Source organism: Pseudozyma flocculosa, assembly GCF_000417875.1.
Source record: "Pseudozyma flocculosa PF-1 unplaced genomic scaffold scaffold00001, whole genome shotgun sequence".
Classification (NCBI taxonomy): Eukaryota; Fungi; Basidiomycota; class Ustilaginomycetes; order Ustilaginales; family Ustilaginaceae; genus Pseudozyma; species Pseudozyma flocculosa.
This window is the reverse complement of record NW_006920869.1, coordinates 1,904,426-1,917,130: the sequence shown is the minus strand read 5'-3', so window position 1 is coordinate 1,917,130 and position 12,705 is coordinate 1,904,426. Positions and strand designations below refer to the sequence as shown.

The following is a 12,705-nucleotide window of genomic DNA, read 5'->3' as shown; positions in this document are numbered from 1 at the left end:
CCAACCCATCGCCTACCGCTCTTCCTCGACGACGACGACGACGACAAAGCTTGCTGTGCGCCTGCCAGCTTCCCCTACCCACCTACTACCCCTCCTCGGCCCTCCACGCCGTACCATCCTCTGCACGAGCCTGGCTCCCTTGATACGGCAGGTCTCTGAACTCACGACGCCGGCGAGCCTTCTCGTTCGCATCTCGCTCACACCCCAGGCAGCAGCAGCAGCAGCAGCAGCAGCAGCAGCAGCAGCAGCAAATCGAAGCGTCTTCGATCTCCAGGCCTTTTCCGCACCTCGTTGCTCGTCGTCAGCTCTGGCCAGACTTTTCAGGTTGCCTAGCCCGATCCTATCGCAGGCAATCAGCACAATCCCGCCAGTGTAGCGCTGCTCCTCCTTCCTGCCTCATCGACTGCTCAGGCATCGCCGCTCCGACGTCCTTTCGCCCCGCTCCGACCGCCTCGACGCTCCCGACGGACCTAGCACCGCTCCACCTAGACTCCGAAAGTCTCGCCACCATCGTCTTTGGTCCTTGCCACCTGCCATCGCAGATCCCGCCACGCCCTTCCTCGCAGGTCGACGGAGCACAAAAACCCGATCGCTTCACCTCTCTCCGCACCGACATCTACGTGCCATAAATTCCCCTTCTTCCCCTTCGGATAAAAGGTAAGGACTCGCCAGGAAGCATGCTGGGCCGTCGCCAAGGAACATCATCGTCATGGATGGAAGGCGGCACAATCAGGACACCCGTCCACGAGATGCCGGGTGTCTCAGACCGCCGCCTGGCCCGAGGCACAGCTGCTGGGTGTCGACGAGATGGATCAGGTTCAAGGCTTGGGAGTCGCTCGTAGCACTGCATCCTCGAGCGCTCGGACGGGTGGTCGGGGCCTACCCGAACAACGCACAGGCAGGCCACCTCTATCAGCACACCACAGGCGATTCTGTGAACCTACGTCGGCCAACGCAGAGCAGCCGTGCGAACCGAACGACAGGGTCGGCGGTCTCTTGACCGTCATGGGGGCCCCGGGGCATCCCTTCGGCGCCGATCCGTGGCCATGCCTCTTCGGTTTGAGCCCTTACGTGCGACTTTGCCCGCCCCATGGTCCGGGTCCACACGGGAAATGTCGCACCTTGACAGCGCTGTCGCGGCAATCTCCTGCCCGCTCGAGCTATGGTGCTGTGGGCTCGGTCCCAGCTTCGAGCTCGGCCCGGCATCAGCGCCACGCCAGGGGCAACTCTCTGCTCTGTTGTCAGAGCGAGAGGGTCGCATCTGCCGACTCGACGACGCATGGCGGGATGGGCGGACAGGCAGGGGCTGGCGAAGGGTTCTCTGATCGTGGACCTTCCGCACCGTCACCTCATCTAGAATCATGGCTTCAGACGCTGACGGTATCCCGGCCCCTCGTGAATCTCCTTTTCGCAGTCCTCGACAGGCAGAATGCAGACCATCAAGTGCGTCGTCGTCGGAGACGGAGCCGTCGGAAAGGTATGCGTCGCGCCGAGCCCGGCCTGAGCGCTCTGTCGCCCGCCCGCCCTTTCGCCGCGTTTGGAGCTTCCCGCACAGCGCAGATCTGACCCATTCCCCTGTCCAACCTTGCTCGAACCGCCGGCCGGCAGACATGCCTCCTGATCTCGTATACCACCAACAAGTTCCCTTCCGAATATGTCCCGACGGTGAGTGTCATAACCTTGCCCTGGAACGGAGACGGTGTTGTCGTGGGGCCACAGCTTCATCCCTCGAACGCCTGCTGAACAGCTGCTGCGGCACTCCCTTGTCCGCGCCGACGTCACGCTCCGCTCCCGTGCCCGCGTGCGACGCTAGGTATTTGACAACTATGCCGTCACCGTCATGATTGGCGAGGACCCCTACACGCTCGGCCTGTTCGACACTGCCGGTGAGTGCGCTGGGCCAGTCTGCCCCTGATTTTCCGGCGGCGCGCGACCCGCTGACCTTCGACTTGACCTTTGCGCCACCGCAGGTCAGGAGGACTACGACCGGCTGCGACCGCTGTCGTACCCGCAGACGGACGTCTTCCTCGTCTGCTTCTCGGTGACGTCGCCAGCGTCGTTTGAGAACGTCAAGGAGAAGTGGTTCCCCGAGGTGCACCACCACTGCCCCGGAGTGCCCTGCTTGATTGTCGGCACGCAGGTGGATCTGCGGGACGACCATGCCGTCATTGAGAAGCTGGCACGGCAGAAGCAGAGGCCCGTCGCATTCGAGGCTGGCGAGCGGCTGGCGCGAGAGCTGGGCGCGGTCAAGTACGTCGAGTGCTCGGCCCTCACGCAGAAGGGGCTCAAGAATGTTTTTGACGAGGTGAGCGACGGCGGCGGCCCTGCCTTCTCCTCTGGGGAGGCAGAGAGAGTCGGTGCCGGTCTGCCTAGCGTGTGAGTGCGCTGACGCTCTCCTTGCCGTATCCCGCGCGCGATGATCCCGCTCGTCCTTTCTCGCGTGGCTGCAGGCGATCGTGGCGGCGCTGGAGCCTCCGGTCATCAGGAAAAAGGTGAGCCTCGACGCCCGTCGCGTCCGACGTGCTAGTGGCCCAGGGCTCGACCACAGACGTGTGCTGACGGCTGCCTCTCTCTCTCTCTCCTGCTGTGGCATCGTCGTTGGCTGTGCGGCTGTCGCATTCGCAGTCGAAGTGCGCGATCCTCTAGATCGACTCGGCGCTTTCGTGCGGTCGCCCCTGTGCAGAGCGCGTTGGTCGGGCGCGGTGGTCTCTCGTCGACCCCACGTTGCTGCTGGGAGGGCGCGCGGTCGCTGAACCGGCTTGCCGTGCCTCTTGCCTCTGCGATCATGTTACCCCGCTCTCCCCCTCCACCACCTGGATCGCGTCGAGGCCGAGGCCGTGGGACGCAGCAAGCCGCGGGGTGCCGACCTCGAGCAAGCGCTCCATTCTGCAGAGCCACGAGGCACGGCGGTCGAGACCCAGCGGATCATCGGCATCGTCGCTACCTGTTGCTGGTGGGCCAGGTGCCGCCGCCCCGGCCTGGCTCGCTGATTGCATCTCGGTGGGCGGGGCTGGCAACGGAGCCCGCTTTGCTCTTTTCGCTGGCTCGCGCGCCCGTCGTCTGGCCGACTCGGCTGCCGCGGTCTCTGGACGCTCGCCCTGCAGCGTTGCTTTTCACGATTCTCGCTCCGTCCCGTGCCCGCCACTTGCCGCCTTTTCCTCCCTCTGTTGCCCCTTTGCCATCTTTGACGCTACGCTTTCCTTTCCGCCACCTTTCCTTCTCGATGCCGGCCTTGCCGTCTGGCTCAGCTGGCCGCTCGCCCCCTTTTTCTCGCTCCCGCTTTTCCTCTTTTGCTTCCGTGGCAGGCTGTCTGTTGATTTCCCCCTCTGACGAATATACACACGCGCTCGACGACGACCAAGGCCGGTACGACGTGAATGGACGAGGGTGGCTCGAAAGGATGGGCAAACGAGGAGGGAGGGAACAGGGCCGACCGAGAGAAGGGGGGATGCGGGCGGGGCGGCGTGTGGAGGGAAGCTGCGGAGCGAAGATGGCCGATGCGAGTAGACCCCTCTCGGCGCACAGACGGCCGGCGGCGGTGCAGGAGAACTTGGCCAGCCTGGACGCCGAGGCGGGTCGGGTCAGCCAGCTTGGACGCACCCAGCCTCGCCCGCACCCACCATCACCACCACCATCACCATCACCATCACCATCGGCACCGTCAACGACAACCCACCCTGACGTGTCCTCCGCAACCAACGCGGCGCTCAGCTCAGTAGACATGCTGCCAGCCAAAACCTGCCTCTTGGCCCTGGCCTCGTACCTGGCCCTCGCAGCCAGCGTACACGCCGTCCCCTCGACGTACCAGCGCCCCTTTGCCATCAACGTCGCAGCGCCAGCAGACGACGCCCGCCTGGCCACCCTCATCGGCCATGACGACGTCGCCGTAGATTACCCCGTCGACGCGCAGCGCCTCTCGCGCCTCACGCCGCGCTTGATGCCCGGCTACTACAACCGCCTCGCCCGCAAACACCAGAGGCAGCTCGAGCATCAGACGCAACGCAACCACATGCTCCACCGCAGCAGCGTCGTCAAGCAGCCCTCCAACTTCCTCGCAGAGCTCTCCGCGAAGCTGCTCGGCGGCACCGCCGAAGCAGACGCCATCGACCGCGACCACAACATCTACCAGCCTGCCTACCTCACACAGCCTCTCGACCACTTTGGCAACACGACCCAGGCCACCTTTGAGCAGAAGTTCTACTACTCGCTCCGCCACTACCGCCCCGCCAGCCAGCGCCCCGACGGCGAGGCCGTGCCCGTCTTTATCCTCGACAGCGGCGAGGCAGCCGTCGAGGCCCGCCTCCCCTTCCTCGAGAGCGGCATCCTCGACATCCTCGCAAAGGCCACCGGCGGCATCGGCATCGTCCTCGAGCACCGCTACTACGGCACATCGACGCCCAACCGCACCGCCCTGGGCCCAGGAGAGACGTGGGGCACCGACGAGCTGCGCTGGCTCACCAACAAGCAGGCTCTCGAGGACAGCGCCCAGTTTATCCGCCGCCTCCGCATCGACGGCACCGAAAACGGCGAGAAGCGCAAGGTCATCTACTACGGCGGCAGCTACCCGGGCGTCCGATCGGCCCACATGCGGCTCCTCTACCCGGATCTCGTCCACGGCGCCATTGCAAGCTCGGCCGTGGTGGCCGCCATCGACGAGTTCCCAGAGTACTTTTACCCCATCGCACGCGGCGCCGATGCCCGGTGCAGCCAGGCGATCCAGGCGGCCGTTGCCGGCATCGACGAGATCCTCGCGCCCGACCCGCTCGCCGGGTCCAAGCAGGTCAAGCGCAACGAGACCGAGGCTCGCCAGCTGCTCGACCTGTTCGGACTCAAGGAGCTCACCGAGCCGGCCGACCTCGCCAACCTGCTTGCAGCGCCGCTCGGAGCATTCCAGAGGTGGGTTGCGAAGCTCAGCTGATAGGGGCGAGAGGCGGGAGATCCGCCTGCCACTCTGCTGATTGATTCGTCCATCCTGCTGTCCTACCCCTGCGCGCCTCGCTCGCCCCTCTGACAGCCTCAACTGGGACCCCAACGTCACGTCGACCGAGTTTGGCGATCTCTGCCACACGCTGACCCACTACGGCACAAAGGGCTACGGCACGATGTCCAAATCGGCCTCGATGGTCGCCTCGGGCCTCTCCGTGTCGCGCGAGGTGCACGCCTACGCCAAGTTCATCCGGTCGCACTATGTCCTGCCCTGCCTGCGCGGCGACCACGGTCACGGCGGCGGCGACGACGATGACGATGACGGCGGCAACCCGCTCATGCTGGCGTCTCGGCCGCACACCGGCGCCGAGGGCGAGCAGAGTCGGGCCGACGCCTGTTTCGGCAGCGGCGACCTGTCGTCGTTTGTCAATGCCACCAAGCTGACGGCGGGCAAGGCGTGGACCTACCAGTACTGCACGACGTGGGGCTACATCATGACGTCGCCTCCTGTCGCTGCGGCCTGGACCAAGGAGGGACGTCCGATTGCCTCGGGACCCAAGCTGATCAGCACGCTGGTCGACTACGACTTTGCACACGACATCTGCGTGCGCGGCTTCCCCAAGGGCGAGGTCAACGAGGTGCCACCACGGCCCCGCGTCGACGAGGTCAACGAGTTGGGCGGGTTTGATATACAGATGGACCGTCTGGCCTTCGTCGATGGTCAATGTGAGTCGCTCGCGTCCGAGCTCGCCATCGCCACCGCCTTCCCGCTTCGCTTGGCTTGGTCGCACGCCCTCTCGTCCTCTACCTCTTTTGAAACGGTGACTGACAAATCCCTCCCCATCCCAACTGTCTTCACCTCATCCTGCTGCTACAGTCGACCCGTGGCGTCCAGCCACGTTGCACAGCGAGGAGTTCAACTACGGCGGCGCGCGACCCGATACGGTCCTGCGTCCCTTCCAGCTCATCCCGCACTGCTGGCACCACTGCGACGAGAACGGCGTCAGGGACCCGGCCAAGACGGCCAAGCGCGTACAGAAAATCCACGATGCCCAGATCGGCTACGTGCGCGAGTGGCTCAAGATGGATTGAGACGGTGGGCCAGGATGGAATCGACGGCATGAAGAGACCGACGGTGGGTGGATGGTATTTCGAAGGGGGATCAATGACAACATTGCCGTGCATGGTCGGGTAGATCGCGTTCCGCTCCGTCTGCATCACTCCTGCATCTCCTCGCCCTCGTCATCGTCGTCATCATCATCATCGACGACGCCCACGACGCCATCACCGCGCGCCGGCTCGTTGCCGTCGATATCGACCTTGTACTGCCCCTGCAGCCTGCGCAACCGGTCGCCAAACGTCTTGCGCACGCCAACGTTGCTGAGCGCGTTCCAGATCTGCAGCTTGCCCGCGCTGCCCGCCGCGGCGATCGTCATGGGATCGTCGGGCGAGAAGGTGGCCGAAAACACCTTGCCCACGCCCAGGTCGCGCGACGTGACCAGGTTGATGCTCTTGCCACCCGCGGCCCCCGCTCCCGCACCCGCCGTCGTTGTGCTGCCGCCGCTGCTCTCAATGTTCCAGATCTTGACCGTCTTGTCGCTCCCGCCCGTCAGGATGCAGCCGGGAATGTGGGGCGAAATGTCGAGCGACGTGCATGCCGTATCGTGGGCCGAGAGGGTGAAGAGGGCGGGGGCATTTGCCTGTTCGGCCAGGCTCGACGTCGACGAGGGCAGCGCGCGCGCGTCAAACGCCTGCACCAGGCCGGACTCCATCGAGACCATGAACTCGTTTTCCGCCCAGCCGTTCCAGCGCACCGCCTCGACGTCGGCGCCGATCCGGCACGACACGGCCACGTCGGGCGTGCGGGTATCAAAGATGCGGATCGACTTGTCGTAGGAGCCCGTCAGCAGGACGGCCGGGTTGGCGCACGCGCTGGCGCCGGGCGCTCCCGCGTGCCACGCCACGCTCTGCACCTTGTCGGTGTGGGCGTCAAACGAGCGCAGCGCCACCGAGTCCTCTCCCGTGTTGGGCCGCGAGAGGTCCCACAGCTTGACAGTCGTGTCGGCCGAGGCCGAGGCGAGCAGATTGCGCGCCAGCGGGTTCCACGAGAGCGAGAGGACGGCGTCGACGTGGTACTCTGCGTTGGCGATGCGCGAGCGGGTGAGCTTCTTCTTCTTCTTGCCCGTGCCCAGCGGCAGGCCCAGGTCGGCCGTCTGGTCCTTGCGGCCCAGGATGGCGTCCGGATAGAGGCCCTCGACGGTATCCATCGACCAGATCTCAATCTCGGGGTCCATGGTGCCGACGGCGACGAAGCTGCCCAGCGTGCCCGCCGGTGCGGCGCCGTTCTGGTCGGCGTCAAAGGGGGCCGGGGTGTAGTCGAGCCACTCGAGGCAGAGCGGGAACGAGGGGAGCATGAGGTCGTGGTGGACGTAGAGGTTCGAGTCGCTGGCGGCGTAGACGTAGGCCTCGAGCTGCGAGACGTCGTCCTCGGTCTTGGCGGTGAGGACGAGGTTGTCGGAGGGGTAGACTTCGAGCTCCTGGCGGTCGTCGTCGTGGTCCTCTGCGTCTGCGCCGTCCTTTACGGTGATGTAGGGGTCCTCGTCGTTGGAACGGTAGAACTGGAGACCCTTGATGTTGCTGAAGGCGCCCATGGCGGTGCCGACGGGCGCGTCGTCGTCGTACTCGTCGAGATTGTACTTGGACAGGTCGTCTGGATCCTCTGGCTTCTTGTCGTCGTCGGCCGTGTCCATCTGCTCGTCGTCTTCGTTGTCGTCGTTGTCGTCGTCGCCATTCTCGTCATCGTCATCGTCCTGCCATTCCTCATCGGGGCCGTTGCCGGTGGCGTAGGGGTCCTTTCCGCGTGCGATGTCGTCCTGGGCCTTTTGCAGCTGGGCCTTTGCGTCCTCGAGGTTGACGTTGGCCATGCGGCTGACGCGCTCGAGCTCTGCGTCGTCGAGGTCGTAGCGCTTGGGGTGGCGCGCAGACCGCCCGCGTGCGATCCAAGCGGTTGCCGAGATCATGTTGCGAGGGAGTGGGGAGGGTCGACTGTCGGAGGGTGGTGGTGTGCGAGCGAAGGTGTGTGCGGGTGTGCGCGTGTGCGGGTGTGCGCGAGTGCGGGTGTGCCAGAGGCAGCAAGCAGGACTCTGGAAGCCAGGTCCGCGGTTGGCTGCCCCCCCGACCCTTTGAATTTTTTTCTGCAGAGGCAGGCTGAGCGTGCAGGCCCAGCTTCCGACATCCGAGAAGGCGGCTCAGAGTGGAGCAGCAGCAGCACCGAAGCGGCGACCCCGCTGGCTTACATAAGCCATTTTTCTTGGGCCGAGCGCGCTGGCCGCGAAGGAATCTTGAATCCAGAAACTTTTTTCCCTTTGGCCGCCGCGCGGGGGTTCAGGCAGGCCGGCCTTGCTGCTGCTGGGCTGGACTGGGCTGGCCTCTGGGGCTGGCGGCTGCTCGCTGCTCGCCATCTGCCACCACCCTCCCTCTCTCTCTCTATACCCAACACCTCCTCGGACCACCCCTGCAGCTGCCCATCCCTCGTCATGCTGCGCACCGTCAAGCCCAAGAACGCCCGCTCCAAGCGCGCACTCGAGAAGCGCGAGGCCCGCGAGTTCGAGGCCGCAAAGACGGCCGTCTTTGTCAAGGGCTCGCGCACCTCGGCCAAGGTCAACCTCGCCATGCAGGAGCTCTCGCTGCTCAAAAAGCCCGACGTCATCCCCTTTAACAAGAAGAACGAGGTCCAGCCCTTCGAAGACACTTCGTCCTTCGACTTCTGGTCGTCCAAGAACGACGCCAGCCTCTTTCTCGTCGGCAACAGCCAGAAAAAGCGCCCCGACAACCTCACCTGGATCCGCATGTTTGACGGAAAGGTCCTCGACATGATCGAGACCGGCGTCGTGGAAGTCAAGAGCATGCAGGACTTCAAGGTGAGTCGCCGATTCATTCCATTGCCTCCTCGCAGAGGGAATTGCTCCCCACATCGCCCCCTCGACAGCCTGCTGACCCGCCGTCCTTCCGTTTGACTCGCACAGGGCCCCAAGCCTGGTCTCGGCATGCGACCCCTCTTCCACTTCTCTGGCCCGCAGTTCCACACCCCCGACGACGCCAGCGTATCGACCCTGTGCGGCTCCGATGGCACCGACGCCGACCCGACCGGCGCCTATCAGCAGCTCAAGTCGATGCTCCTCGACTTCTACCGCGGAGAGGAGCTCAAGAACAACCAGATCGCCCTCTCGGGCCTCCAGCACCTCATCTCGGTCACCGCAGCTCCCATCTCGTCGGCGGTCAAGGGCGACGATGCGGCCAAGGGCGCCAACGGCGACGCGACGCTCGAGGCCCTCTACAAGGCCGCCGGCCTCACCAACCAGGGCACCTCGCTCGCCACCTCGACCCAGACGCTCACCTCGCCCGAGCACAACCTGGTCCACATCCGCATCTACACGATCCAGATGCTCGCGTCCGGGTCCAAGCTGCCGCGCATCGAGCTGTCCGAGTGCGGACCCTCGCTCGACCTGACGATGCGACGACGCCGCCCGGCGCCGCTCGACGTGATGACGGCCGCGCTGCGCAGGCCCAAGACGGCCGAGGAGCTCAACAAGCAGGGCAAGGGCAAGAAGAAGAACATCGAGACCGACGACATGGGCGACATGGTGGGCAGGATCCACGTCGGCCGCCAGGACCTGGGCGACTTGCAGACGAGAAAGATGAAGGGTCTCAAGCGCGGTGGCGACGACGACGACGAGGGCGCGCAGGGGTCAGGAGATGACGGCGAGTCGGGGCCCGGAGGCGAGAGTGACGACGATGACGACGAGCAGGTCGGGTACGAGGATGACGACGATGAGGAGGTGTATGGCGAGGAGGACGCGAGCGACGAGGAGCTCGAGATGGAGGACATGACGATGCCTGTCGATGACGACGAGGGGGACGAGGAGGAGGATGATGAGGACGAAAAGGAGGCCGCGCCGGCGCCGCCACCAGCAAGGAAAGCCAAGGCGGCGCCGGCTGCGTCCAACCGCAAGAAGCAACGTCAATGAAGGCTGGCCGCGGCCTCCGCACCCATGTATTCCCTCCCCCCCTGCGACTCGACCTCACGCCGCCGCGCTGAATGCTAGGTGCTGCTCTGATACTCCAGGCCGACTGACTGCGCACGGGTGGCTGCCCCCTCGCCGTGTACCTTGCTCTGACCAGCGTCGCGTTTGTGCACGCCAACGTTGCTGCCATCGCCCTGGAAAGGGGGGTGGACCAGCGTTAGCGCAAGGGCTGGCGAGCGCAGCGCAGCGCTCTGGCTCGGCGCGGACGGGGCAGGGCCAGACGAGAGGCGGACGGCCTGGCCTGCGCGCCGCTGCCCGCGCCCGATTTTCCAGGCGTGGAGAGCAGGCGCGCCCGACCCCCACTCCCCGCCCTTCGCTGCTCCTTGCCTCCTTGCCTCTTCTCCTCTTCCTCCTTTGCCCGCCCCTCCTCTCCAGAGCATCGACATCCATATCCAGTCCTTCACTCACCAGCCGACGCACTCGACCGCTGCACAGTCACTCGCCGTCGCTGGCCTTGCTGTCCTTCCGCGCCTCAGCCTAGCTGGCACCCGCTCACAGCGCATACAGCTGCCCACTCGCCCCGTTCCTCGCCACTTCCCCTTCGACGGCCGCCGTTGCCGACACCACTCACCATCATGTCCACCCAGCAGCCCTCTCACGCGACTGCTTCTACCCCCGCTCCCGCCTCCCAACGCACACTCACCCTGCCCGAGCAGCGCAGCGACGCCCTTCGTCGCTTTTGCCTGCAGCACCCCGCCACCTTGATGCCGCCCCGCATATCGACTGTGCTGTTGGAGATGCCCGGCCATGCGCAGCGAGCCTCGGTGCTGTGGTGGATCCTCAATCACATGTGCTACACTATGCTGCCTCACCTCGACAAACCCGGCTTTCCTCTTTGGTTCCTCGCGCTGGCTTATCGCTGCCACATCAGGTCGAGCCCGTCAGACGGTACGCCTGAGGCCGTCATTCGCCCTGCGCCTCTGCTCGACCCATCCGCCTTCGTGGGAGCCTGTGAAGACCTCCTCCGCGAGGTGCCGAACCCGGACCTGTTCGACACCATCGAGTTCCTCTCCAGGAAGTACTTTGAGCATGAGTCTGCGTGACTGTCCCATGGGCATACCGCTGGTTCCGCATCGCGCGGCAGACCGCTGACCTTCAGCATCACTGGCATACGAACACAGCCTTCGCCAACAGCATCCGGCTTCAGACGCAGGACGAGCGGTGGGTGCTTGCCCTTGGAATCCATTTCCGCCCTCCCGGTAATTTGGCACTGACGATCCATAGCGACGCCACTTCCATCCGAACACAGCGACTGCTTCCACCAAAGCGCGGCCGCCTTCACCAGGCCGTACCTTGACCGCGCACATGAGCGCTTCGACCGCGAGATCGCAAAGACCTATGCGCCCATGTTCGAGGCGAATCGGGCCTGCGGCCGTGCCGTGCCGGTGGTCCAGTCGAGCGGAGTGGGCAAGAGCCGCATGGTCCACGAGCTTCGACACCTCTGGCCGACGATCATCCTGACGCTGAGCGAGCAGGCCAACACCCCCAGCATCGGCTACCCCGTCGCCGAGGCGGGCACCGTCGACTTTTTCACCAACTCCTGCCGCAAGTTTGGCAGTCCCGAGCTGGCCTTCCTCGCCTTCTTTGTCGCGTGGTTCAAAAAGGTCGCCAGTGTGCTCCGAACGACCTGTGCGCCGACGTCGATGGGCGATATCTTCGCCCCCTGGGCGCCCATCGAGGACGACCTCGGAGTCAACAAAGAGATCCGCGAAGCCTTCTTCGCCGAGGTCTACACCTACGCCGAGACCCTGCGCCTCTTGGAGCCCGACTTCCAGAAGAAGGCATCGCGCGAGGTATCTGAGGACTTCTACCGCACCATCATCATGTCCCACCTCTTTCCGCTCATTAACCAGCTGGCACATGCTATCCAAGGCCTGGAGCCGGTCAAGGCTAAGCGGGCCAAGCTCGACCGCGCGGGCAAATCCAGGCCGACGGTCGTCTACGTGGGCATCGACGGGTACAGGCTTCTCGACAGCATGCACCCCCGATCGGACGCCTCCCGCCGCCTCTCCCGCGTCCTGAAGCTCATCTCCGAGTTCGTATACGGGGATGAGGACGAAGTCCAGTTCTGGTTCCTGCTGATCGGCCCTGACCTCCAAGCCGCCGAGGAAACCCGCCGCGTCTCGTGGGCCTGAGCCGGCTCCGCGGTCCACGTTCAAGACGAGCCCCAGCACTGGCGAATGCCACGAGGCTCGCATCATCCGCCTCGCCCAGCAACACCACCCAAGAGAGAGCAACACGTACATCATCGACGCGAAGCGACGCTCGAGAGCCGCCAGTGCAATCCGCCCTTGACCGGCCTGCATGGCCATCGATCAAGCAACGACGTCCAGCGGCTCGCACCACGCCACCGAGCAAAGCAGGCGACACCTGCATCTCAGACAAGCAGGAGCAAGCAGCAACACCAACACCAACTACGAGGCTATCGCGGCACACGACGCAAATAGCACAAGCCTCCCATCGATCCGATCGTCAACATCAAAAGGAAAAGCAAGCAGGCGCAGACTCATCCAGCGCCGCAAGGCGTCCCGCGTCCGTCAGGTCGATCCGTGTCCACACGTCCCCGTTTCTAAAAGCAGCAGCGGCCCAGCATACCGATCCCCCAACCTATTTCCTCGCGTCTTCCGGTTCCTCGACGATCAGCCTTGTTGCACACGTAGTGCACGTTGGAAAAAGCTTCGAAGGCCGACAGTTT

General features: G+C 64.8%; 5 protein-coding genes across 5 annotated transcripts; 4 read left to right on the top strand and 1 right to left on the bottom strand.

The window, feature by feature from the left end:
* Positions 1-1,429: 1,429 nt before the first annotated feature.
* On the top strand, positions 1,430-2,646 carry PFL1_00660 (uncharacterized protein; the record flags this gene model as incomplete). Its single annotated transcript, XM_007878153.1, has 6 exons — positions 1,430-1,477; positions 1,609-1,665; positions 1,814-1,886; positions 1,971-2,305; positions 2,451-2,492; positions 2,626-2,646. The coding sequence occupies 6 exons, from the start codon at positions 1,430-1,432 to the stop codon at positions 2,644-2,646; spliced, it is 576 nt and encodes a 191-aa protein (XP_007876344.1).
* A 1,075-nt stretch (positions 2,647-3,721) lies between these two features.
* Positions 3,722-6,018, top strand: PFL1_00659 (uncharacterized protein; the record flags this gene model as incomplete). Its single annotated transcript, XM_007878152.1, has 3 exons — positions 3,722-4,896; positions 5,015-5,652; positions 5,804-6,018. The coding sequence occupies 3 exons, from the start codon at positions 3,722-3,724 to the stop codon at positions 6,016-6,018; spliced, it is 2,028 nt and encodes a 675-aa protein (XP_007876343.1).
* Positions 6,019-6,143: 125 nt separating this feature from the next.
* On the bottom strand, positions 6,144-7,946 carry PFL1_00658 (uncharacterized protein; the record flags this gene model as incomplete). The annotated part of the gene is made up of 1 exon (XM_007878151.1): positions 6,144-7,946. The coding sequence occupies one exon, from the start codon at positions 7,944-7,946 to the stop codon at positions 6,144-6,146; it is 1,803 nt and encodes a 600-aa protein (XP_007876342.1).
* A 516-nt stretch (positions 7,947-8,462) lies between these two features.
* On the top strand, positions 8,463-9,953 carry PFL1_00657 (uncharacterized protein; the record flags this gene model as incomplete). Its single annotated transcript, XM_007878150.1, has 2 exons — positions 8,463-8,846; positions 8,952-9,953. 2 exons carry the CDS (start codon positions 8,463-8,465, stop codon positions 9,951-9,953), a joined length of 1,386 nt encoding a protein of 461 aa, XP_007876341.1.
* A 632-nt stretch (positions 9,954-10,585) lies between these two features.
* Positions 10,586-12,145, top strand: PFL1_00656 (uncharacterized protein; the record flags this gene model as incomplete). The annotated part of the gene is made up of 3 exons (XM_007878149.1): positions 10,586-11,049; positions 11,145-11,171; positions 11,260-12,145. 3 exons carry the CDS (start codon positions 10,586-10,588, stop codon positions 12,143-12,145), a joined length of 1,377 nt encoding a protein of 458 aa, XP_007876340.1.
* Between the last annotated feature and the right edge of the window lie 560 nt (positions 12,146-12,705).